Source organism: Mauremys mutica, unplaced genomic scaffold (genome assembly GCF_020497125.1).
Source record: "Mauremys mutica isolate MM-2020 ecotype Southern unplaced genomic scaffold, ASM2049712v1 000710F_np12_obj, whole genome shotgun sequence".
NCBI lineage: Eukaryota > Metazoa > Chordata > Testudines > Geoemydidae > Mauremys > Mauremys mutica.
The window spans coordinates 35,368-60,438 of NW_025423039.1; the positions used below are offsets into that span (position 1 = coordinate 35,368).

The following is a 25,071-nucleotide window of genomic DNA, read 5'->3' on the forward strand; positions in this document are numbered from 1 at the left end:
GGGTGCCCCTCACTCCCGACTCGCAGCCCCTGCCAGCCTGGGTCTCTGTCAGTCTCTCACGCTGGAGAGAGCAGATTTGGGGGCGGGGGGGGGCTGCTCTAGGATCACCTTCCGCCCCCCCAGCCTGGGGGCAGGTGACGTCTCTGGGGGGCCCGTCCCGCTACCCGAGCCATGGGCGGGGATCTGTCTCTGGCGTCCAGCCGCTTGTGGAGCGGGGGGGGGGGGGGGGGGGGGGGGGGGCGGGGGGCTGCAGCACACAAGGGGTTAAGGATGCTTCACTTCCTCCCCCCCGCAGGGCTGGGCCGGACGCGGGGGGCGGGGCGGGGCGGGCCGGACGCGGGGGGCGGGGCTAGGCGCATCCGCAGCGTGGGGCGCTGGGACCCGCCGCGGAGCGCCCGGAGGGGGCGAAGGATCCTGCGCGGCTCGGATCGGGCCCCCCGCGCAGCCCCGGGATGAGCGCGCTGGGCAGGGCGCGCAAGGAGCGCTGGCCGCAGGCTGAATATGAGGCGCAGGCGAAAGGTGGGGGGGGGGCGAGGCTGCGCCCCCCGGCTACAGGGACCGCGCTGCGGGGGCAGGGGGCGGTGAGCTGGGGGCGGGGCTGCGTGTTGGGGGGCGCCAGTGGGGCTAAGGGGTTACATTGGAGGGGGCTGAATGGGCTGCCCCGAGCCCCCCCCCCGCCCTATGGCTTGGGGGTCGCCTGATGGCTGGACCCCCCCGCTGGGATCGGGTGGGGCGGGGGTAGGAGCCCGGACTCCTGGGTTCTCTTCCGGCTCCGGGGGCTAGTGGGGGGAGCCCGCAGCCCGGCCTCTCCCCGCAGCCCGGCCGAGCCCATCAGCAGGTTTTAATGCAACTTCCCCCGCAGGTTCCGGCCTCTCAGCTCGGTTCAACTTCCTCACCCCCCCCCGGCTCCCCCCTCCCCGCCACAGAGCCCCTGGGGAATCCCAGCCGAGTTCAGAGCCAGGCGAGAACCCAGGCGTCCGGGCTCCCAGCCCCCTCCCCTCCCCGAGCCAGGCGAGAACCCAGGCGTCCGGGCTCCCAGCCCCCTCCCCCCGCTCTAAGCACCAGACCCCACTTCCCTCCCAGCGCCTGAGAGAACCCAGGCGTCCGGCCTCCCAGCCCCCCCCACCCAGCCCCTGCTCCCCTCCCAGAGCTGGGAGAGAACCCAGGAGTCCTGGCTCCCAGCCCCCCTCCCCTCACAGGTAGGGGGTGAGGGCTTGGGAGGGGGTTGAGGCTCTGGGGCAGGATGTGGGGGAAGGGAAGGTTCCCCTGGGGGGTTCCCCGAATGTGGCCACAGGCCTGTACCCCAAAGAGTGGGGGATGGGCCACAGGCAGGGCCACCAGTGCCTGCCCTTGCCCCCCCCATCAGTGGGTCAGCTGCCGCCCCGGGGAAAGAAGAAGGAGGGGGGAGGTGCAGGGGGCTGTTCCAACCCCCCCCCCTCAAAACCAGCCCCTGCCCCAGGGCTGGATCCCGGCCGGTGCCCCCCCAGAGGGGACTGGCCCCTGAGCCAGCTCGGTGCCATGGGGGGCAGGTGCCCGCGGGGTGGGGGGGTCTCTTCCACTCCCACCAGCTGGGTTCGCAGACTTCCCCATTCCCCCCCCAAGCCCGGCAGCTCCCCAGGAAATGAAAGTGCCCAGCAAACAAATTGATGCTCCCGGACTCCTGGGTCCCTTCCCCTTCCCTGCTCCGCCGGCCCCGGACTCCTGGGTCCCTTCCCTGCACCCCGGGGCTCCTGGGCGCCCCCTGCTGACGCTGCCCCCCCTGCAGAGTTGCGTGGCCAGCTGGGCGAGCAGCAGCGGGGACGGGAGGCCCAGGCCGAGGTCCGGCTGCAGCTGCTCCAGGACATGGGCGACTTCCTGCGGCGAAAGGCCGAGCTGGAGCAGGAATATTCCCGCGGGCTGGAGAAGCTGTCGGAGAGATTCACCGCCCGGCTGCGCGGGGCCAAGGAGCACCCCAGGTGGGCTGCGGGTCGGGAGTGAGGGGCACCGGCAGGCCCTGGGGCTGCGGGTCTGGAGTGAGGGGCCCCCGGGGGCTGCGGGTCGGGAGTGAGGGGCAATGGCAGGCCCTGGGGCTGCGGGTCGGGAGTGAGGGGCACCGGCAGGCCCTGGGGCAGCGGGTCGGGAGTGAGGGGCCCCCGGGGGGCAGCGGGTCGGGAGTGAGGGGCCCCCGGGGGCAGCGGGTCGGGAGTGAGGGGCCCCCGGGGGCTGCGGGTCGGGAGTGAGGGGCCCCCGGGGGCAGCGGGTCGGGAGTGAGGGGCCCCCGGGGGCTGCGGGTCGGGAGTGAGGGGCACCGCTCTCCGTCTCTCCCCAGGAGGGAGCAGGACCCGCCGTCCCCGCTGCGGTGCTGGCAGCTGGTGCTGAATCTGACCCGCCAGGCCGGCCGGGACCACGGGGCCCTGAGCGATATTTACGCAGGGCCCCTGACGCTGCACCTGACCCAGCTCAGCGACGACCTGGGGCGCCTGGTCAAGAAGGTGGGGCTGGTCCCCCTGTCCCGGACTCCTGGGTCCCTTTCCCCTCCCCCCAGGCCCTGCTCCGGACTCCTGGGTCCCTTCCCCCTCCCCCCCAGGCCCTGCTCCGGACTCCTGGGTCCCTTCCCAGCAGGACAGGGTTCCCTCCCCCCCACGTGTTCCTGAGGTTCTGCCCCATGCCCTGGGTGGGGGACTCGGGAAGGGAGGGATTGATCGCGGATAATATCGGGGGCCCCCCATCTCTAACGCTGCCCCCCCCCTCGCCCCAGAGCCGAGACCTGGAGCAGCAGATGCAGGACGAGCTGCTGACGATGATTTCTGAGCTGCAGATGGTGAGTGCGGAACCCAGGCCGGGGGGGGGGGGGTCGGGGAGGCTCCGGGCTCCCCACTGACCCCCCCGACCCCTCCCAGGCTATGAAAAGCTACCAGACGCACCACGCGGAGAGCCAGAGCGCGGAGAACAAGCTGCGGGACGCCGAGCGGCAGGAGGAGAAGAGGGGGGGCCGGCAGCCCCCCGAGCCGGGGGGAGCCGGGCAGGACAAGATGGCCCGACGCGCCTCCCTCCGCAAGGGGGAGCGGCTGGTGGAGAAGGTGAGCTGGTGGGGGGAAGGGGCTGGGAAGTTGGGGGTGGGCGTTGCAGGTTACTGGAGGGGTGGCTCTGTGGTTGGGGGGGGGGGGTTGGCTGCCCCCCAGCTGACGAGTCTCTCCCCCCCCAGCGCCAGGCCCGGTTCCTGGCAGCGCAGTCGAAGTGCACAGCGGCGCGGAACGATTATCTCCTGCACCTGGGAGCCACCAACGCCGTCGTCAGCAACTACTACCTGCGGGACGTCTCCGACATCCTCGACGTGCGTGGGACCCAGGCGTCCGGGCAGCTCCCAGCCTGCGCATGGGGACTGGGACCCAGGCGTCCGGGCGGCTCCCAGCCTGCGCATGGGGAATGGGACCCAGGCGTCCGGGCGGCTCCCAGCCTGCGCATGGGGACTGGGACCCAGGCGTCCGGGCGGCTCCCAGCCTGCGCATGGGGACTGGGACCCAGGCGTCCGGGCGGCTCCCAGCCTGCGCATGGGGAATGGGACCCAGGCGTCCGGGCGGCTCCCAGCCTGCGCATGGGGAATGGGACCCAGGCGTCCGGGCGGCTCCCAGCCTGCGCATGGGGACTGGGACCCAGGCGTCCGGGCGGCTCCCAGCTTGCAGCGTGGGGACTGGGACCTGGGCGGCTCCCAGCCTGCAGCGTGGGGACTGGGACCCGGGCGTCCGGGCTAGCGGGGGCTGCAGGTCGGGAGTGAGGGGCGCTGAAGGGGCGGGGGCAGAGCCGGGGGCTGCGGGTCGGGAGTGAGGGGCGCTGATGGGGCGGGGGCAGGGCCGGGGGCTGCGGGTCGGGAGTGAGGGGCGCTGATGAGGCGGGCGCAGGGCCGGGGGCTGCGGGTCGGGAGTGAGGGGCACGGATGGGGCGGGGGCCGGGGCGGGGGCTGCGGGTCAGGAGTGAGGGGCGCTGATGGGGCGGGCGCAGGGCCGGGGGCTGCGGGTCGGGAGTGAGGGGCACTGATGGGGCGGGGGCAGGGCCGGGGGCTGCGGGTCGGGAGTGAGGGGCGCTGATGGGGCGGGGGCTGGGCCGGGGGCTGCGGGGCGGGAGTGAGGGGCGCTGATGGGGCGGGGGCTGCGGGGCGGGAGTGAGGGGCGCTGATGGGGCGGGGGCTGGGGCGGGGGCTGCGGGGCGGGAGTGAGGGGCGCTGATGGGGCGGGGGCTGGGGCGGGGGCTGCGGGTCGGGAGTGAGGGGCGCTGATGGGGCGTGGGCAGGGCCGGGGGCTGCGGGTCGGGAGTGAGGGGCGCTGATGGGGCGGGGGCTGCGGGGCGGGAGTGAGGGGCGCTGATGGGGCGGGGGCTGGGCCGGGGGCTGCGGGGCGGGAGTGAGGGGCGCTGATGGGGCGGGGGCTGCGGGGCGGGAGTGAGGGGCGCTGATGGGGCGGGGGCTGGGGCGGGGGCTGTGGGTCGGGAGTGAGGGGCGCTGATGGGGCGGGGGCAGGGCCGGGGGCTGCGGGTCGGGAGTGAGGGGCGCTGATGGGGCGGGGGCAGGGCCGGGGGCTGCGGGTCGGGAGTGAGGGGCGCTGATGGGGCGGGGGCTGCGGGGCGGGAGTGAGGGGCGCTGATGGGGCGGGGGCTGGGCCGGCCTCGGGGGGCACCGGGCCGGGGTTCAGGGGTGTCTCTCCCCGCAGTGCTCGGACCTTGGGTTCCATCTGTCCCTGGGCCGCCTGCTGCGGACGTACCTGGTGGCCGAGGGCCGGGCCCAGAGCTCCTGGCAGGAGGGGCTGGGGGCGCTGGAGGGGGCCGTGCTCGCCCTGGACCCCCCCGGGGACAAGGCCCGGCTGATGGAGGCCAACCCGGCCGCGTACTGCCCCCCCCCGCGCTTCGAGTACCACCCCCATGAGGGCGACGAGGTGAGGGGGCTCTGGGGGGAGGTATCGGGGCGGGGGAGGGGATGAAGGGGGGCGGGGCAGGGGATATGGGGGGATGGGGACAGCCGCCCCCCCGCCTGCATCCACGTCCCTTTGCCCCCAGGTGACGGAGGTCCAGGCCGTGGGGTCCCTGCGCCCGGAGCTGCTGCTGCAGTGGCAGGACATCGAGTTGCGGCTGAAGGACCTGAGCCTGGAGACCGAGGAGGTGGGACCGGGGGTGGGGGGCCGCCGGGGACACAGCTGGGGTGTTGGCCTGGTGACTGACCCCTGCCAGGGGCCCGACCGCCCACCCCTCCTCCGGCTGGGCCCCCCCAGCTCAGCCCCATGTCCCCCCCACCCAGACATTGGCGCAGCCCACGGGGAAACTGAGGCAGACACGGTGCAAAACAGACACATCCAACGTGACCAGGGGAAAAGCCACATTTCACGGGGGGGCCGCTCACGCCCATGGCCCCTGCTGCAAAGGATTCTGGGACCTGGCGCTGGGCTCCCCCCCTCACGCACCCCCGTGTCCCCCCAGGTGAACAAGACGCTGCAGGCGACGCTGAGCAGCTTCCGGGAGCTGCTGGGGGCCGAGGAGCCCGAGGAGCCGGAGGCCTTCGGGGGCCTGGGCTCGTCCGAGTCGCTGCGGGGGGCCGGCGCCGAGGGGCGCGGCGGGGCCAGGAGACGGGCCCAGCACCTGGAGACAGAGACCTTCTACCTCACGGTGCGGCCCCCCCCGGCGTGACCCCCCCGGCGCCCCTCACCCCCGACCTGCAACCCCACGGCGCCCCTCACTCCCGACCCGCAGCCCCCGCCCGCCTCCCGGCGCCCCTCACTCCCGACCCGCAGCCCCCGCCCGCCTCCCGGCGCCCCTCACCCCCGACCCGCAGCCCCCTCCCGGCGCCCCTCACTCCCGACCCGCAGCCCCCGCCCGCCTCCCGGCGCCCCTCACTCCCGACCCGCAGCCCCCGCCCGCCTCCCGGCGCCCCTCACTCCCTTCACGCTGCCCCCGCCCGCCTCCCGGCGCCCCTCACCCCCGACCCGCAGCCCCCTCCCGGCGCCCCTCACTCCCGACCTGCAACCCCACGGCGCCCCTCACTCCCGACCCGCAGCCCCCGCCCACCTCCCCGCGCCCCTCCCTCCCCCCCCCCAGCCCCCGCCCGCCTCCCGGCGCCCCTCACTCCCGACCCGCAGCCCCCGCCCGGCTCCCGGCGCCCCTAAGCCCGGTCCCGCTTCCCCCTCCCGGCGCCCCTCACTCCCGACCCGCAGCCCCGTCGGCGCCCCTCACCCCCGACCCGCAGCCCCCGCCCACCTCCCGGCGCCCCTGACTCCCGACCCGCAGCCCCCGCCCGCCTCCCGGCGCCCCTCACCCCCGACCCGCAGCCCCCTCCCGGCGCCCCTCACTCCCGACCCGCAGCCCCCGCCCGCCTCCCGGCGCCCCTCACCCCCGACCCGCAGCCCCCGCCCGCCACCCGGCGCCCCCCCCCCCCGAGCCGCCGCCCCCGCCCGCTTCCCGGCGCCCCTGACCCCCGACCCGCAGCCCCCGCCCGCCTCCCGGCGCCCCTCACCCCCGACCCGCAGCCCCCGCCCGCCTCCCGGCGCCCCTCACTCCCGACCCGCAGCCCCCGCCCGCCTCCCGGCGCCCCTCACTCCCGACCCGCAGCCCCACGGTGCCCCTCACTCCCGACCCGCAGCCCCACGGTGCCCCTCACTCCCTGCCCGCCCCCCGCAGAAGCTGGAGCTGTTCCTGACCCGCCGGAGCATCGGGGCGAAGTTACAGTCGAAGCTGGAGACGCTGGGCGAGGCCATCGCGAAGGGTGAGCGGGGACGGGGGGGACCCAGGTGTCCGGGCGTTAACTGCGTGAGGGCGTCGGTGTCAGAACCCCCTTGGGCCGAGCCCCCTCGGAGCCCCCGTTTGCCCTGCCAGCCGGGGACTGGAGCCAGACCCAGCTCCCAGCCCCGGCCCCAACGCTCCTGCCTCCGGCACCGTCCCACTCGCTGTGGAGCTGGGAGAGGCCGAAGGGGCCCCGAGCGAGCGAGGGGCCCGGCTGCTGGCGCCGGCCTGGCTGGCGGATTCCGGGGCCTTCGGGTGGGAACCGAGACCGGGGGAGTCACCGAGCCGGAGCCGGAGCCGGAGCCGGAGCCATTTCACAAGCTTGGTACAGAGACCCCCCCCCCCCCCCCGGGCTGTTCCAAGCAGCTTCGTGCCCAGCCGAGACTCTCCCTCCTCTGGGCCCCAGCCCAGCTCGGGGGCACCTGGGGGCCCCCCTTGTTCTGTCCCCCCCCTGCAGCTCTGGCCCACGCCGGGAATCCTCCCCCCCCCCCCGGAAAAGCCCCAGGCCAGGGGACAGGTCACATGTCCTGGGAGCCCCCCCGGCCTGACTCCCGGGGGACCTGCCTGCAAACAGCGCCGGCCCCGGCCCCAGCCGATTGTCCTGCTTAACGGCCTGTTCCTGGCCCCCCCTCGCACCACTGCACCGGGCCCCGAGCACGAGCGCCACGTTTACACGCGCGACCCCCCCCTCGCACCATTGCACCGGGCCCCGAGCACGAGCGCCACGTTTACACGCGTGACCCCCCCTCGCACCATTGCACCGGGCCCCGAGCACGAGCGCCACGTTTACACGCGCGACCCCCCCTCGCACCATTGCACCGGGCCCCGAGTTCTAGTTCAGACCCCGAGCGCCACGTTCCCCCCCGGCTGACGAGCTTCCTAACGCCGCCTTACGAGGGAGCAGGTCCCAGTCCCCTCTGTCCCCTCCTCACACTCTGCCTCTCGCTTTCTCTGCAGCAGCCGCTGAGGACGGCGAGGAGCTCAGGTGAGGGGGCCGTGGGGAGGGGGACGGGGGTGTCAGATGGGGGTTGGGGGGGTCCCAAGGTTGGCGGCTCTCGGTCTCCCCCCCAGATATCCCGTCCCCTTGGCAACGGGGTGGGGGGGCTCTGGCAGAGCTGGGGGGTGGCCCCCGAATCCCCCACCTCAGTGTCTGACATGTTCCCCCTCCCCCCACAGGGCCCTTCCGCGCGCCCCCCACCCCCGCCTCCGAGCCGCATGCGCCTCCTTCCCCACAGACCTGGAGGACTTTGTGCAGGTACCAGCCCCCCCCGCTGCTCCCCCCCCGCTGCTCCCCCCAGCCTCTCGCTCTGCCCCCCCCGCTGCTCCCCCCCCCGCTGCTCCCCCCGGCCTCTCGCTCTGCCCCCCCCACTGCTCCCCCCCGGCCTCTCGCTCTGCCCCCCCTGCTGCTCCCCCCAGCCTCTCGCTCTGCCCCCCCCACTGCTCCCCCCCGCTGCTCCCCCCCGGCCTCTCGCTCTGCCCCTCCCCGCTGCTCCCCCCTGCCTCTCGCTCTGCCCCTCCCCGCTGCTCCCCCCTGCCTCTCGCTCTGCCCCCCCTGCTGCTCCCCCCCGCTGCTCCCCCCAGCCTCTCGCTCTGCCCCCCCCGCTGCTCCCCCCCTCGCTGCTCCCCCCCGCCTCTCGCTGTGCCCCCCGCTGTGCCCCCCCCGCTGGTCCCCCCCTGCCTCTCGCTGTTCCCCCCCCGCTGCTCCCCCCCGGCCTCTCGCTGCTCCCCCCCCGCTGCTCCCCCCAGCCTCTCGCTCTGCTCCCCCCACTGCTCCCCCCGCCTCTCTCTCTGCCCCCCCCGCTGCTCCCCCCCGGCCTCTCGCTCTGCCCCCCCCACTGCTCCCCCCCGGCCTCTCGCTCTGCCCCCCCTGCTGTTCCCCCCCCCGCTGCTCCCCCCCGGCCTCTCGCTCTGCCCCCCCTGCTGTTCCCCCCCCGCTGCTCCCCCCGCCTCTCACTCTGCCCCCCCCGCTGCTCCCCCCCGGCCTCTCGCTCTGCCCCCCCCACTGCTCCCCCCGGCCTCTCGCTCTGCCCCCCCTGCTGTTCCCCCCCCGCTGCTCCCCCCGGCCTCTCGCTCTGCCCCCCCCGCTGCTCCCCCCCCCCGCTGCTCCCCCCGGCCTCTCGCTCTGCCCCCCCCGCTGCTCCCCCCCGGCCTCTCGCTCTGCCCCCCCCGCTGCTCCCCCGGCTTCTACCCGTGGGCTCTCGCTCTGCCCCCCCCGCTGCTCTCCCCCGCGGCTCCCCCCCGCCTCTCGCTCTGCCCCCCCCGCTGCTCCCCCCAGCCTCTCGCTCTGCCCCCCCCGCTGCTCCCCCCCCCGCTGCTCCCCCCCCGCTGCTCCCCCCCGGCCTCTCGCTCTGACCCCCCCCGGCTGGCTCAGCCCCGTTGGTCCCTGTGGGGGGGTCTCCTGCCCCCCCAACGCTGGTGCCAGGAGCTGCCCCTCGCCCGCTTCGCTGCAGCCTGGAGGGGTGGGGGGTGGATCCAGTGTCCCCCGGCCCCTCCCCCACCAATGGGGCAGAGGCTGGGGGAGCCCTGGGGTCTGATATCCCCCCCCCCCCCGCAGAAATCTGGCCAGGCCGTCCCGCTGGTGGTGGAGAGCTGCGTCCGCTTCCTCAGCCTGCACGGTAAGGCCTGGGTCCCCCTCCCCCCCGTCCCGGACGCCTGGGTCCCATTCCCTCCCCTTGGGGCTTGGAGTGCTGCTGTCCCGGACACCTGGGTCCCATTCTCCCCCATCCCGGACGCCTGGGTCCCATTCCCTCCCCTGGGGCTTGGAGTGCTGCCGTCCCGGACGCCGGGGTCCCATTCCTCCCCTGGGGCTTGGAGTGCTGCCGTCCCGGACGCCGGGGTCCCATTCCTCCCCTGGGGCTTGGAGTGCTGCCGTCCCGGATGCCTGGGTCCCATTCTCCACATCCCGGACGCCTGGGTCCCCTCCCTGGTTTCTGGGCTGCCCCTCCCACGCCGGGTTCTCCCCGCAGGTCTCCAGCACGAGGGGATCTTCCGGGTGCCGGGCTCGCAGATGCGGGTGACTGAAATCCGGGAGGCCTTCGAGAGAGGTGAGGGGGGGCTGGGCAGGGGGCTGGTGCTGGGGGGAGATGGAGGGAGCCACCCCCCCTCACCACTGCTCCCCCCACAGGTGAGGACCCGCTGGCGGGCGGCTCCTACCCCCGGGACCTGGACTCGGTCGCCGGGGTCCTGAAGTTGTTTTTTCGGGGGCTGCAGAAGCCCCTGATTCCGCCGGACGTTTTCCCGGAGCTGCTGGTCACGGCCCGTGAGTCTCCCCCCCGCCCCCGTGTGACTCACCCTGTCCCCATCCCCCCCGGCCTTGGGCTGCTCTTTCCCCCCAGCTGATCCCCCCGCTCCCCCCCAGAGCTGGAGTCCCCGTCCGAGCGCATCTCCCACCTCCGCGCCCTCCTGGCCCGGCTCCCGGGGCCCGTGGTCGTCGTCCTGCGATATCTCTTCGGCTTCCTCAACCAGTGAGTGGCCGTGGGCTGGGGGGTGACTCAGTGAGGGCGCCGTGGGGCAGGGCCGTGGGGCGTCAGTGACTCGGTGGGGGTGCCATGGGGCAGGGGGCTCAGCAGGGGACAGTGTGAGGAAGGGGGGCTGGGCCGTGGGGCAAGGTGGGAGTGACGGGGGGCACGGTGGGGGTGGGGCTGGGCCATGGGGCAGGGTGGGGGTGACTCGGGGGGCGGGGCCGTGGGGCAGGGGGCTCAGCAGGGGATGCGGTGGGGGTGACGGGGGCGGGGCGGGGCCGGGGGGCGCGGTGGGGGTGGGGCAGGGCCGGAGGGCAGGGTGGGAGCGACGGGGGCGGGGCCGGGGGGCAGGGTGGGAGTGACGGGGGTGCGGTGGGGGTGGGGCAGGGCCGGAGGGCAGGGTGGGAGCGATGGGGGTGGGGCCGGGGGGCAGGGTGGGGGCGACGGGGGTGCGGTGGGGGTGGGGCGGGGCCGGAGGGCAGGGTGGGGGTGACGGGGGCGGGGCCGGGGGGCGCGGTGGGAGTGACGGGGGTGTGGCGGGGCCGGGGGGCAGGGTGGGGGTGACGGGGGCGGGGCCAGGGGGCGCGGTGGGAGCGACGGGGCCGGGGGCGGGGGCGGGGGGGCAGGGTGGGGGTGAAGGGGGTGCGGTGGGGGTGGGGCGGGGCCGGGGGGCGCGGTGGGAATGACGGGGGCGGGGCCGGGGGGGCAGGGGGGGGGTGAAGGGGGTGCGGTGGGGGTGGGGCAGGGCCGGAGGGCAGGTTGGGGGTGACGGGGGCGGGGCCGGGGGGCGCGGTGGGAGTGACGGGGTTTGGCGGGGCCGGGGGGCAGGGTGGGGGTGACGGGGGCGGGGCCGGGGGGCGCGGTGGGAGTGACGGGAGTGTGGCGGGGCCGGGGGGCAGGGTGGGGGTGACGGGGGTGCGGTGGGGGTGGGGCAGGGCCGGGGGGCAGGGTGGGAGCGACGGGGGCGGGGCCGGGGGGGAAGGTGGGGGTGACGGGGGTGCGGTGGGGGTGGGGCGGGGCCGGAGGGCAGGGTGGGGGTGACGGGGGTGGGGCGGGGGGGGTGAGCCGGGGGGCTGGCCGTGGGGCAGGGGGCTCAGCCTGCGTCCCCCCCCAGCGTGTCCCAGCACAGCGAGGAGAACATGATGACCCCCTACAATCTGGCCGTCTGCTTCGGGCCCACGCTGGCGGCCGCCCCCCCCGGCCTGGACCCCGTCTCCACCCAGCCCCACGCCAACGAGGCCGTCAAGTGCCTGATCCTGCACCCCGAGGCCGCCTTCCCGCCCCCCGGCCCGCTGCCCGGCCCCCTCTACGAGAGCCGCGCGGCGCCGCCCGACGAGGACGGGTGAGTGGGGGCTTCCCCGGGGCTCGGGGGACCCTGATGGGGGGCAGGGCCCTGATCTGCCCCCTCTCTCCCCCCCAGCGAGACGCTGCCCCTGGACCCCGCGGCTGAGGAGAGCGAGGGGGACGGGCCCCCCGAGACGTCGGCCACGCCCAGCGAGGATGGTGAGGGGGCGCTGGGGGGTGGGCCAGGGACGTCCCTCCCCCCCAGATCTGCCATTGGAGAGGGTCCCACCCTCTGGGGGTCGGCCCCCCAACCTCCCCCCATGGGCCCCAGTGTCTGCACGCGTCAGCCACCCAGCGCCATAGAGGGGCAGCATTGAGGGGTGCCAGCAGGAGGGGGGCCCTAGGAGGCATGGGCAGGGGTTGGGGGTGCGGGGGGGGGGCAGAGGATGCGGGTGGGGGTTGGAGGGCTCTGGAGGGAGACAGTGGGGACCTGCAGGGGAGGGGCTGGGGGGCTCTGGCGGAGAAGGGGGGCCCTCGGGGGTGGGGGGCTCTGGTGGAAGGGGGGACCCTCGGGGGCAGGGGTTGGGGGGCTCCGGTGGGAGGGGGCGAGGGGCTCTGGCGGAAAGGGGGACCCTCGGGGGTGGGGGGCTTGGGCAGGGGTTGGAGGCTCCAGTGGGAGAGGGTGGCGGGCGCGGGCGGGGGGTTGGGGGCTCTGGCGGCAGGGGGGGCCCTCGGGGGGCGCTGGCGTGGTCTGACGTATCCCCCCCCAGACCCCGAGGCCCCCCCCGAGGCTGTGGCACGTTTCTCCTACGAGGGGCGCTCGGCCCAGGAGCTCTCGTTCCAGCCGGGCGACCGGATCCGGCTGCTGGCCAAGGCCTCCCCAGACTGGTGGCGCGGGGAGCTGGGGGGGGCCCGCGGCCTGGTGCCCCACAAGTACATCAGCCTGATCCCCAGGTGAGGGGGCGCGGGGGGCTGGGGCTGGGGCCGGGGGCTGGGGGGAAGAACAGCCCCCTAACAAAGTCACCTGCCCCCCAGCGCCGAGAAAAGCCGGAGTCGCCGAACCTCGGGGTCGGACGGAGACGCTGCGTCCCCCCCAGCTGAGCCGACACCAGAGTCAATCAGCAGGTGAGGGGGGGTCCTCGGATACACGGCCCCTGGCCCCGCCCCCAAGGGGACCCTGGATACCTGGTCCCCTTCCCCTGAGGGGTCCCCGGATACCGGTTCCCCTGCCGCTGAGGGGACCCCAGATACCCCCGCCTTGAGGGGTCCCCGGATACCGGTTCCCCTGCCCCCGAGGGGACCCCAGATACCCCCGCCTTGAGGGGGCCCTGGATACCGGTTCCCCTGCCGCTGAGGGGACCCCAGATACCCCCGCCTTGAGGGGTCCCCGGATACCGGTTCCCCTGCCGCCGAGGGGACCCCAGATACCCCCGCCCTGAGGGGGCCCTGGATACCGGTTCCCCTGCCGCCGAGGGGACCCCAGATACCCCTCCCCTGAGGGGTCCCCGGATAACTGGCCCCTGGCCCCCTGCCCTGCCGCCAAGGGGACCCCAGATATCCCCGCCCTGAGGGGTCCCCTGCCCTGCCGCCCAGGGGTCCCGTCTAACCCCCACTTTCTCTCGCAGGCTGCGGGTGAACTCGGAGGGCAGCCGGGGGCGCCAGCGACCCGGGACCAGCCCCATTCGCAAACTGGCTTCTCCCTTCATCGACTCGGGGCGTCTGCCCTTCCCCCTTCAGCTCCCCAGTGCCCCCCGGGCTGTCGACAGGTGAGACCCCCCCTCCTCTGGGCAAGGGGTCCCTGGGGAGCCCCCCAAATCTCTCCCTTCTCTCTGCCAACACCCTCTTTCCTCCCCCAGGACGGAGCGGGGGGCTCTGGGGGTTGGAGCCCCCGGCGGTCACCCGAATAGTGGAGAGAAACACGGGGCCCCGGAGAAGCACGTGGAGATGGACAAGGTACGTTTGGGGCGACGTATCCCATTGCCCCCCTCGGGGCCGGCCCCCCGCTCCCCCCACGGCCGGCCCCCACCCACCCGTCTCTCTCCTTTCAGGCCGTGACGCGGAACATGGACTCCGTGTTCAAGGAGCTGCTCAGCAAAAGCGGGGGAAAGCGGGGGGGGGCGACGCTGTCCCCGAGCCCCCTGAGGCCCTAGAGCCCCCAGACCCGCCCTGGCCCCCCAAAACCTGCCTTCGGTCTGCGCAACAAAGGGCTCTTCAAAGCCGCCGGGAGCAGCCCCCAGCGCCTCGTGCCCATGGGGCTCCCTGCCCCCCGCTTTGAGCACAGCTTTGTACCCGGGGGAGGGGGAAGCTGCTGTCTGTTGGGGGCCCCCCACCCCAAATAATGTTTGCTTAAATTCTCTGTGTGTCTGTTAGAGCCCGGACGCCTGGGTTGTCTCCCCGGCTCCGGGAGGGGAGTGGCGGGGCTGGGAGCCCGGACTCCTGGGTTCTATCTCCCCCATTCCTAGGCAGCCCCCCAGGGTTTGAGGGCCCCACCTGTTGATAACATGATCCCAGCCCCCCCCCCGGCGATGAACGCAGTAAAGGGGCCACTCCCAAGGGCCTGTCTCCAGTGCCTCTTTCTTGGGGGGGCCTCAGGCAGCAGGGGGGAGATGTCGGGGCGCAGCCGCAGAGCCGGGTGCTACCGTAATGCTGCTAGTAACGCGCCCCCCCCCCCCATCTGGGCGGGGCTCCCACGGGCAAGCTCTGCGGGGGGGGGGGGGGGGGGCGCCAGGCGCCGCCGTGGGGCCGCGGGGGGAGTTCGGGGCTGGGGGTCACTGGGGGAGGAGCAGCCCCGGGGCCCCCAGAGCCTGTGGCTGGGGAGACCCCAGCGGTGGGGGGGGGGGGGCGGACTGGCCGTGCCTCAGTTTACCGGCTTGGCAGCTGGCGGGGCTCCCGGGGGGGGGGGGGTTAGGGGGTTTGTCTGTCCTGCCCCAGGCAGCGGCCGGGTCGGGGGGGGGGGGGGTCCCGGCAGCGGGGGAGCGGAGGCCCCCCCGTCAGTCCGTGCCGCAGGGACCGGCCCCGCCCGCCGCGCGCGCGGCCGCTCGAGCCGCGTATGCGCAGTGGGGAGCAGCGCGGGGCGCCCCCATTGGCCGGCGCTGGGTGGGCGGGGCCGGGCGGCGGCCAATGGCGCGGCGCGGGGAGCGGCGGCGGCTGCTGCCTCCGGAGCAGGGAGGAGGGAGCGGGCCCGACACCGCCCGGCCCCGGAGCGGCTGAGAAACCCCCGGACCGGCCCGGGCAGCTGCGGCCTCAGCGGCCAAACCTCCCTGGGGCGGGGCCGGGCCCCCCCCCCTCGCTGGGGCCCCGCGCGCTGCTCGCTCCGGGGGGCTCCGGGCCCCGCCCCCCCCCCAGGGCGAGTGTCTCGGTCGCGGTGAGCCGGGCGGGGGCGGGGCGGGGCGGGGCGGGGGCGGGGCGGGGGCGTTTGCCTCAGGAGCGAGAAACCCCCCGACCCGCTCTGCCCCCCCCCCCCCCCCCCCCGCGGCCGGGCGGGTTTCCGCCCCGGCGCGCCCCGGGGGGGGGGGGGGGTGACCCTGCCTGGCCACGGCCCCGTCACCCCTCCCCCGCCGGCCGGCCGGCTCCACAGGGCCCCAGCCCGGCTCCTAGCCGCCCTGCCTGTGTCCAGTCCCCTGTTAAACCCTGTCCTCCTCCCGCCCGTCACCCCCCCCCCCCAGGCCGGGAGCTCCACCGTGCGCGGCGGGAGGAAGAACTAAACCTGCTGCCCATTGATTTCATCGGGTGACCCCTAGTTCTTGTATTATGGGAATAAGTAAATAACTTTTCCTTATCCACTTTCTCCACATCACTCATGATTTTATAGACCTCTGTCATGTCCCCCCTTAGTCTCCTCTTTTCCAAGCTGAAGAGTCCTAGCTTCTTTCATCTTTCCTCATATAGGACCCTCTCCAAACCCCTAATCATTTTAGTTGCTCTTTTCTGAACCTTTTCTAGTGCTAGTATATCTTTTTTGAGGTGAGGCGACCACATCTGTACACAGTATTCGAGATGTGGGCGTCCCATGGATTTATATAAGGGCAATAATATATTCTCAGTCTTATTTTCTATCCCCTTTTTAATGATTCCTAACATCCTGTTTGCTTTTTTGACCGCCTCTGCACACTGCGTGGACATCTTCAGAGAACTATCCACGATGACTCCAAGATCTTTTTCCTGACTCGTTGTAGCTAAATTAGCCCCCATCATGTTGTATGTATAGTTGGGGTTATTTTTTCCAATGTGCATTACTTTTTGGTGACGGTCCTTGTCATGTTGACGCCCCCCCCTCCTTCAAAGTTATGTTTATCTATGTGTCTGACAATTTTAGTCTTTACTATTGTTTCAACTCTAGAGCCCTTTTTAAATATTGGTGTTTAATTTCCAGTCATTGGGTACCGAAGCTGATTTAAAGGACAGGTTACAAACCTTAGTTAATAGTTCCACAACTTCACATTTGCATTTTTCCAGAACTCTTGGGTGAATGCCATCGGGGTCCCGGTGACTTGTTAATGTTGAGTTTATGTGACAGTTCCTCAGATTTGTCACCTACAAAAGCCAGCTCAGGTTTGGGAATCTCCCTAACATCCTCAGCCGTGAAGACTGAAGCAAAGAATTCATTTAGTTTCTCCACAATGACTTTAATGAAGTTGGGCCTCTATTATGGTGTCTTTAAAAAGGGCCCACGCAACTTGCAGGGATTTCACTTTTGTCTAACTAACCCCCTCCTTTTTGTATAGTTCCCCCTTTTGAAATTAAAGGCCACAGTGTTGGGCTGTTGAGGTGTTCTTCCCACCACAGGGATGTTGAATGCTATTGTATTATGGTCACTATTTCCAAGCAGTCCTGCTATAGTTACCTCTTGGACCAGCTCCTGCGCTCCACTCGGGATTAAAAAATCTAGCATCGCCTCTCCCCTTGTGGGTTCCTGTACCAGCTGCTCCATGAAAGTGAAATGTTCCCAGTCAATATGGGGATAATTGAAATCCCCCACTATTATTGGGTTCTTAGTTTTGATAGCCTCTCTAATTTCCCTTAGCATTTCATCATTACTGTCCTGGTCAGGTGGTGGATAATGTTATATGTTTACTAGAGCATGACATTTCCATCCATAGAGACTCTATGGATCATGTGGATTCGCTTACGATTTTTACTTCCTTTGAATCGACACTTTCTTTCACATATAGTGTCACTCCTCCCCCTGCATGACCTGTTCTGTCCTTCCGATATATTTTGTACCCTGGAATGGCAGTCGTTTAGGTGGAGCTTCTCTATCTCTACACCATAGTCTCAGCCATGCATTGAGCCTCTGAAGCTCCGCCTGCCTACCCTACCCTACCCTTCCCTGACCCACAACCTTCGCACCAGGCAGGCAAGTCACCCTACAGGCCTTTCATCCTCCTCCAACAGTGCAGGGGCTAATCTGAGCAGCGGGGGGACAATTCTGCAGTGTCCCAGAAAGAATGGCAGGGTGGTTTGGACTGTAGGGGACTGGCAGCCCCTGGTGGCTGGTGTGCAGCTTTGTGAATCCCCTGCCCACTGACTAAGGCTCAGCCCATTATGGGGATAGGACCAAACCCCTAGTCATTTAGTTGCCCTTTTCTACTGACATCTCAGCAGCTGTACACAGCACCTGCCTGCAGGACCAGCCTAGTGAAACCAACAGGAGACAATGTCTGTGCACAGGCGCAGAGGCGGCCATGGCTACTGCAGCATCAAGAAGGTCCAGGCCCAGCCCCGAAATAAAAGTCACAAAAGGACACAGCGGCAGCTCCTGCTTCTGCCCTGGCATGAGGGAGGCCCTTTATTCAGCAGCCCCAGGACACTGATGAGGCTCATCCAGCAGCTGCACCAGGATCTCTTCACACATGTGCAGGGCACGGGGCACGTGGAAGCAGCCTGGCGAGGGGGACAAAGGGGGTTTCAGTCTCATGGGTGGTTCTATGCAGCGGCATTGTTAATTCAACATTGCCAGGGCGGCTGGGAGGAGGAGAGTTCTGAACCCACAACGACTGACTGCAGCCACCCGGAATATGGACATTGGGCTGTTTTTAACCCATCGCTCTCGCTTTTCTTTTTTAATAAAGTTTAGCTGAGTTAATAAGAACTGGCTCTAGCATGTGTTTTGGGTCAGATCTAAGTTATACTTGGACCTCTGTGTGTGGCTGAGGCTTTGGGGGTGGAAGAACCTTTTCTTTCATATGATGAGAGAAGATTTTCAGTGAGCATCAGCATCTCTGCCCCATTTGTTTGCAGTTCACCCTGATTGAGTGACCCCAGGGGCAGCACCAGCACAGGGGTTACTCTCCCCCCCCCACCACTTACCCTTAAAGGGCCCCCCCTTGATGGTGAGCGCCACCTTCCCGTCCCGTGCCAGGTAGCCAAACCACTCGCCGTGCTCCGGGTCCCGGAACTGCAGGAGGACGGACAGCACCTGTCAGACTCAGACACACCCACAGGAGCTGCATGGCCAGGACAGCCGCCTCAGCCTGGCTCCGACCATGAACCAGAGGAAACAGCCCTGGGGCTGGAACCAGTGGCAGGAGGGAGCTAGTTCACTCCCCTGCCCAACTAGCGCCAGGTCCTGCTGACATGCAGGTCAGGCCAGTTCTGGCCACTGGGCGGCAGGGACCTGCCCCCACCCTGGCTGCAGGGGGACTGGGATGTGCTGGGCTGAGGGAGGCCAGGCCAGGGGCTGGGGAGTTTCCTGTGCTGGCGACCCCACCCCCAGGGCAGGGGGACTCCCAGTGGGGCCCAGAGCTGTGTGGCTCCAGGAGGTGGAGGGGGCCGGGCTGGCATTCTGAAGGGGGTTCCCCCCACAGGGCTGGGGGGAGGGTCCCTGCGCTGGCCACCCCCCAGGGATACAGTCGGGGAGTTAAAGGAGACACCACCACCCCATCTGCTCTCCTAGGATTTACCTGCACCCCGACCCACCGTCTCTAGCAGAGCCCTGGCATGCAACCCAGGCGTCCGGGCTCCTGCCCGCCACCCCCCCCGGGGCCCGCACTCACCCGCTCGAAGGCGTACTCAGCCACCTGGTGGAAGAGGCGGAGCAGGGCGGGCTCGCGGCTGTGGGCGTAGGCCATGAGAAAGGCCACCATGGCCTCAGCATGTGGCCACCACAGCTTCATGCTCCACTCCAGCTGGGGGGAGGGGGGGACAAAGGGGGGGCTCAGATGGGGGGGGGGACCCAGCAGCAGGAGGGGAGGGGGGCTGGGGTGCCCCTACCTGGGTGGGGCACAGCCCATCCACATCCTGGAAGGCAAAGAGCCCCCCGTGCTCGGGGTCCCAGCCCGCCTGGAACGGCCGCACCATGAACCCCTCGATGGCCTGCGCAGCCAGCGCCGTGTCCCCCTGCCGCTGGGCGTATCGGAGCAGGAACCAGCCGGCCTCGAGCGCGTGGCCTGGGGGGGGCGGGGGCACAGTCAGCCGCAGAACCCAGGCATCCGGGCTCCCAGCTCCCCCCCCACCCCCCCAACCCCAAACTCCGCAGCACCAAGCAGAGAACCCAGGCGTCCGGGCTCACCCGGGTTCTGTTGTCTCCCCAGGCAGCCTGGCAGCTCCTTCCCGTCCTCCGAGACGTTCTCCAGCACGGCGCTGCCGTCCCTCTGCGGGGAAGTGATCACAGAGTCCGAGATTATCGGGGTTGGAAGGGACCTCAGGAGGTGTCTAGTCCAACCCCCTGCTCATGGCAGGACCAACCCCCCAATGGGCCCCTCAAGGGTTGAACTCACAACCCTGGGTTTAGCAGGCCACTGCTCCAACCACTGGGGGGAGGAGAAGATTCCCAGGGTGTATGTGGGAGGCTTAGGGGACCTGCATTTGGGTTGGGTGGGGGGAAGTCAGGGGACTCAGCCCCCCCCCCCCATACCTGCAGGAGGCAGCGCCGTGGTTTGTGGGGCGTATGGGGGGGGGGCTTGGGGGAAGTCAGGGGACTCAGCCCCCCCCCCATACCTGCAGGAGGCGGCGCCGTGGTTTGTGGGGCGTATGGGGGGGGGGGCTTGGGGGAAGTCAGGGGACTCAGCCCTCCCCCCCCATACCTGCAGGTGGCGGAGGAGGCGCTGGGCGCACCACCCCTCCAGCTCGGCCAGGGGCCCCCCGGCACCGTCCCCCAGCTGCTCAGCCAGGCACAGCAGCATCATGGGCACGGCCAGCGGCTCGTGGGGCGTCGCGCCGGCCAGCGGGGGGCGTCCCAGCTCCGTCGGGTCCTCCCGCACCCAGCGCACGACAGCCTCCAGCAGTGCCCGCGCCTCCCGCTGCCGGGGGACAGGCAGTCAGAACCCAGCCCCGTCCCTGTCTGACACCGCCCCTCCCCCCGCAGGGAGATGACCCAGGCGTCCGGGAACCCTGCCCCCCTCCCCCGCAGGACGGGAACCCAGGCGTCCGGGAACCCCCCACCTGCCGGGAGATCGGGAACCCAGGCGTCCGGGGCACTCACCCGGTAGCGAGACTCCCCCGTGGCGCGCCCCAGCTCGTCCAGCCCCAGGGCGCAGAAGCACTCGCTGAAGATGCTCCGCTGAACCTTGGTGGGGCGCCCATCCCGGCTCAGCGCAAAGGCGGCTTTGGGGGAGCCCGGCCCCACGCGGGCGCAGCGCAGCAGGAACTCCCCACCTGCAGGAAAAGGACCCAGGCATCCTGGCTCCCGGCCCCCCCAATCCTGTCCCCCGCCTGCGGCCCACGGGGAAAAGGACCCAGGCGTCCTGGCTCCCAGACCCACCCCCTCCCCCTCCACACACACATTCTCAGGAGCCACAACCCCCACCATGGGACTGGTCATGTGACACCAAGTCAGCTGATTCCCTAACTACGGCCAGAGGAGGCCCAATGTCCCCCCCCCCCCCCCCGTGGGGCTCACCTGCCCGGGCGGCCTCCAGGAGTTCGGGGCGTCGGAACCGGGGCACCGTGCGGTACAGCCGGGCGTAGACCCACACCTGGGGGGCAGGGATGGGGGCTGGGCCAAGGACCTGGCACCCCAGCCCGGCTCCCCCCTTCTGCAACCCCCCCTCACAGCGCCCCCCCCTCAGAGCACCCACCTCACCGCGCCCCCAGCCCCCCCAACCTCACGGTGCCCCCCAGCACCCCACCCACTCACAGAGCCCCCCCAACACCCCCCAACCTCACGGTGCCCCCCAGCACCCCACCCACTCACAGAGCCCCCCTCACTGCGCCCCCCCAGAGCACCCACCTCACCGCGCCCCCCTCACCACCCCAACCCCCCACCTCACAGAACCCCAACCTCACGGTGCCCCCCCACAACACCCCCCCCACGCCCCTCACCTGCCGGCCCTGCAGCCACACGTATTTCACATCATCGTAAACGGACCCGTCCCGGCCCAGACAGGAGAAGAACCCGCTGCGGAGAGAGGGGGAGGGGTTAGAACCTGGACGCCTGGGTTCTCTCCCGGTCTGGGGGGGGGGCAGGGCTCGGACGCCTGGGTTCAGTGATTTCCCTTACCCCCCCCCCTTGAATTTCCCCAACAGCCCCCCAGTTTTGTGAACTAGTCACATGCCAAACCTGGGGGCTGAACTTTGCGACTTTGTCCTCACCCACAACGATTTCACATTGGGGCCAATCGGTCCCTCCCCGTCAGCGGCTCTGCTCTGGCGCCCGCGTGGCTGACTTAGAACAAGGCTTCCTCAGCGCTCGTCCCCCCACGCCCCTGCTCTACACTGACGCCATCTTCTCATCTGGACCATGGAGAAGACGCCCCTGAGGAATTCTACCAGGATTTCAACAATTGCCATCCCACCATCAACCTCTGCCTGGACCAGTCCACACAAGGGGTCCACTTCCTGGACACTACAGTGCTCATAAGCGATGGTCACATAACCACCACCCTATACCGGAAACCCACTGACCGCTGTACTTACCGACATGCCTCCAGCTTCCATCCCGGACACACCACACGATCCATTGTCTACAGCCCAGCTCTAAGATACAACCGCATCTGCTCCAACCCCTCAGACAGAGACAAGCACCTACAGGATCTCTATCAAGCGTTCTTAAACCTCCAATACCCACCTGCTGAAGTGAAGAAACAGACTGACAGAGCCAGAAGCCACCTACTACAGGACAGGCCCAACAAAGAAAATAACAGAACACCACTCGCCATCACCTACAGCCCCCAACTAAAACCTCTCCAGCGCATCATCAAAGATCTACAACCTCTCCTGAAGGACGATCCCTCACTCTCCCAGAGCTTGGGAGACAGACCTGTCTTCGCTTACAGACAGTGCCCCAAAACACTCACCAGCAACCACACCCCACAGAACAAAAACACTAACCCGGGCACCTATCCTTGCAACAAAGCCCGGTGCCAACTCTGTCCACAGATCTATTCAAGTGACACCATCACTGGACCTAATCACATCAGCCACACCATCAGGGGCTCGTTCACCTGCACATCTACCAACGTGATATGTGCCAGCAATGCCCCTCTGCCATGTGCATTGGCCAAACCGGCCAGTCTCTACGCAAAAGAATAAATGGACACAAATCTGACATCAGGAATCATAACATTCAAAACCCAGCGGGAGACACTTCACCCTCTCTGGTCTCTCAGTAACAGATTTAAAGGTGGTAATTTTGCAACAGAAAAGCTTCAAAACCAGACTCCAACGAGAAACTGCTGAACGTGAATTAATATGCAAACTAGACACCATCAATTTAAGCTTGAATAGAGACTGGGAATGGCTGAGCCATTACACACATTGAATCTGTTTCCCCATGTTAAGTATCCTCACAGCTTCCTGTCAAACTGCCTGAAATGGGTCGTCTTGATGATCACTGCAAAAGGTTCTTTCTCCTGCTGACAACAGCTCATCTTAATGAATTGGCCTCAGAGTTGGTAGGGGAACTCCCACCTTTCCGTGTCTCTCTCCTCACTCTATGCTCCACTCTAGGCATCCCATGAAGTGGGCTGGAGCCCACAAAAACTTATGCTCAAATAAATCTGTCAGGGCTTGGCTCCACTTGCAGATGTGCAGCGCTGGGCGTTACAGCTGTGTAGGGAAAGCGCTGCAGTGTGGCCACATCTGCAGCGGCATTGGGAGTGGTGCATTATGGGCAGCCATCCCAGCGTTCAAGTGGCTGCAACGTGCTTTTCAAAAGAGGGGGGTGGGGTGGAGTGTGACGGAGAGCATGGGGGGGAGCTCCCTGCCTTGCAAGTTCTAAGGACCGGAAGATACACAGCACCAACCTTCAATCATTTAAAAGTTTGGACCCCTTCCCCCACCCCTCTCTCAGTCACTAAATGCAAATAGCCTCAGACCCAAGAAGCAGCTGCTCCGAAACGGACCCCGCCCCCCGCCGTGCTGCTTCTCTCCTCAAGCAAACACGAGCTGTGCACATCCCAAAGGAATCCCCCTGCTGCCTCCTCCGGAGCTGGGAGCTGGGTTTGCGTGTTAGATAAGCGGCTCCGGGAGCCCCGAGTTCACAACAGAACAGCAGAGGGGCTGAACGGGCATCTGGGATACCTCCCAATGCCTCGGAGGCCGGTTACAGCGCCTTTGGTGGCCACACTGGCGGGGCCGGCGTCCGGCCGGCGCCGCGACCCCCACCCCGCAGGCGGGGCCGGCGTCCGGCCGGCGCCGCGACCCCCACCCCGCAGGCGGGGCCGGCGGCCGGCCGGCGCCGCGACCCCCACCCCGCAGGCGGGGCCGGCGGCCGGCCGGCGCCGCGACCCCCACCCCGCAGGCGGGGGCCGGCGGCCGGCCGGCGCCGCGACCCCCACCCCGCAGGCGGGGCCGGCGGCCGGCCGGCGCCGCGACCCCCACCCCGCAGGCGGGGCCGGCGTCCGGCCGGCGCCGCGACCCCCACCCCGCAGGCGGGGCCGGCGTCCGGCCGGCGCCGCGACCCCCACCCCGCAGGCGGGGCCGGCGTCCGGCCGGCGCCGCGACCCCCACCCCCCAGGCGGGGCCGGCGTCCGGCCGGCGCCGCGATCCCCACCCCCCAGGCGGGGCCGGCGTCCGGCCGGCGCCGCAGCCAGGGATTTGCAGCGCTGGATGGGCCTTGCAGGTGTGGCCGGGGAGTAAGTGGCAGCGCTGTGCCCACCACCAGCCCTGCCACTCTCCAGTGTAGCCAAGGCCTCGGTCTCGGAGGTGCCGCAGGGACTCCTGGTCTTTCTGCGGATACAGACTAACCCGGCTGCTGGGTCCTGTGTTAGGTGAAGGGTGAAATAACTTTTCCTTAGTCACTTTCTTCGCACCAGTCAAGACTTTATAGACCTGTCGTGTCCCCTCCCGGCTCTTTTCCAAGCTGAAAAGCCCCAGTCACTGTCCCGTCTCCGCGTCCCACAGCCCCGGGCACTGCGGCTCCCCCGTTCCCGGGGGGGCGGGGCGGGGCTCGGACGCCCGGGTTCTCTCCCGGCCCGGGGGGGGGGGGGAGGCGGGGCGGGGCGCGGACGCCCGGGTTCTCTCCCGGCCCGGGGGGGGGGGGGGGGGAGGCGGGGCGGGGCTCGGACGCCCGGGTTCTCTCCCGGCCCGGGGGGGGGGGCGGGGCGGGGCTCGGACGCCCGGGTTCTCTCCCGGCCCGGGGGGGGCTCGGACGCCCGGGTTCTCTCCCGGCCCGGGGGGGGCGGGGCGGGGCTCGGACGCCCGGGTTCTCTCCCGGCCCGGGGGGGGCGGGGCGGGGCTCGGACGCCTGGGTTCCGCTCACCCGTGCTCAGGGTCGTGGGAGTGCCGGGCCCAGAAGCCGATGGCCGCGTCCAGCTCCCGGCCCAGCCGCCCCCGCCAGGCCTCGAGCAGCGCCCGCGGCTCCATCCGCGCGGGACCCAGGCGTCCGGAGCCCAGCGAGCCGCCCACGTGACCCCGTCAGCTGATCCCGCCCCACCACGGGATCTCGGTGTCCGGGCGGGGGACGGGCGGAGGCAGCGCTCGCCGCTGGGGGCGGGGCCGGGTCAGGGGGCGGCTGAGACCGCCCCGCCCCCCCCCGCCGGACAGGGACCCCGCCCCCCGTAGCGGGCCCCGCCCCCCCGCCGGACAGGGACCCCGCCCCCCGTAGCGCCCCCCCCGCCGCTCAAGGGCCGGGCTGAGCTGGTTTCACTCCGCTCCGGCTCAGATCCGTGTAGAAAAGGGGCCGAGCCCGGGGCCGCCGGGAAATGGCTCCGCCTAGAACAAGACCCCCCCGCCCCCCCCCCGCAGGGACAGTCCCCATGTCCGGGGGGCAGAGCCGAGCCGGGGGGGTTGGACTGGGACCCCCCCCCCCCGGGACGCAGCACAAAGGGCCACGGGGGGGGGGGGGGCCTCGGCTTGTCCACACGGAGCGTCGATCCGGATCGGCCCCGCCCGGGCAGCGGGGTGGTTAGTGGGGGGGGGGGGCGTGTGGCTCTGGAGCTGCAAAGGCAGCACCGGCCGGTGGCGCGGGGGCCCCAGGCAGCAGCGAGCGGATTTTCAGGGGCGCTCCCAGTGCCCGGCCCCCCCCCCCCCCCCCCCCCCCCGGGGGCTCTGCCTTTGCCTTTAATTTTAAATGAAGCTTCTTAAACATTGACCCCGATGTCCTTGTCTGGGGGGGGGGGCGGCGCCCGAGCCCCTCACAGGCTGCTCAGGCCTCAGCTGACGGGGTCAAGTTCACAGATGAACTGTGTGAGTGTGAGTGTGAGTGTGA

General features: G+C 70.3%; 2 protein-coding genes across 6 annotated transcripts; one reads left to right on the forward strand and one right to left on the reverse strand.

The window, feature by feature from the left end:
- Window positions 1–271: 271 nt before the first annotated feature.
- ARHGAP4 (Rho GTPase activating protein 4) lies at window positions 272–17,213 on the forward strand. 3 transcript variants are annotated; one of them, XM_045000694.1, is made up of 23 exons: window positions 272–519; window positions 1,766–1,955; window positions 2,309–2,471; window positions 2,738–2,800; window positions 2,880–3,059; window positions 3,185–3,313; window positions 4,683–4,904; window positions 5,026–5,127; window positions 5,443–5,628; window positions 6,637–6,721; window positions 7,696–7,723; window positions 7,915–7,993; window positions 9,293–9,353; window positions 9,705–9,782; window positions 9,863–9,997; window positions 10,097–10,202; window positions 11,314–11,541; window positions 11,620–11,702; window positions 12,254–12,437; window positions 12,519–12,608; window positions 13,109–13,249; window positions 13,340–13,436; window positions 17,085–17,213. In XM_045000694.1, the coding sequence occupies exons 1-23, from the start codon at window positions 453–455 to the stop codon at window positions 17,211–17,213; spliced, it is 2,826 nt and encodes a 941-aa protein (XP_044856629.1). In that variant the 5' UTR covers window positions 272–452. The 3 variants fall into 3 exon arrangements, with proteins under 3 accessions (XP_044856629.1, XP_044856630.1, XP_044856631.1); XM_045000695.1 differs by having other exon boundaries at window positions 7,699–7,723; XM_045000696.1 differs by lacking the exon at window positions 17,085–17,213 and adding an exon at window positions 13,532–14,038 and having other exon boundaries at window positions 273–519.
- A 26-nt stretch (window positions 17,214–17,239) lies between these two features.
- Window positions 17,240–24,319, reverse strand: LOC123357516 (renin binding protein). 3 transcript variants are annotated; one of them, XM_045000697.1, is made up of 10 exons: window positions 24,124–24,309; window positions 20,745–20,820; window positions 20,323–20,398; window positions 19,906–20,078; window positions 19,508–19,723; window positions 18,994–19,075; window positions 18,696–18,871; window positions 18,479–18,610; window positions 17,793–17,880; window positions 17,240–17,366 (listed from the first exon to the last, which is right to left on the reverse strand). In XM_045000697.1, the coding sequence occupies exons 1-10, from the start codon at window positions 24,225–24,227 to the stop codon at window positions 17,272–17,274; spliced, it is 1,218 nt and encodes a 405-aa protein (XP_044856632.1). In that variant the 5' UTR covers window positions 24,228–24,309; the 3' UTR covers window positions 17,240–17,271. The 3 variants fall into 3 exon arrangements, with proteins under 3 accessions (XP_044856632.1, XP_044856633.1, XP_044856634.1); XM_045000698.1 differs by lacking the exon at window positions 18,479–18,610 and having other exon boundaries at window positions 24,124–24,319; XM_045000699.1 differs by lacking the exon at window positions 19,508–19,723 and having other exon boundaries at window positions 24,124–24,311.
- Window positions 24,320–25,071: the final 752 nt, after the last annotated feature.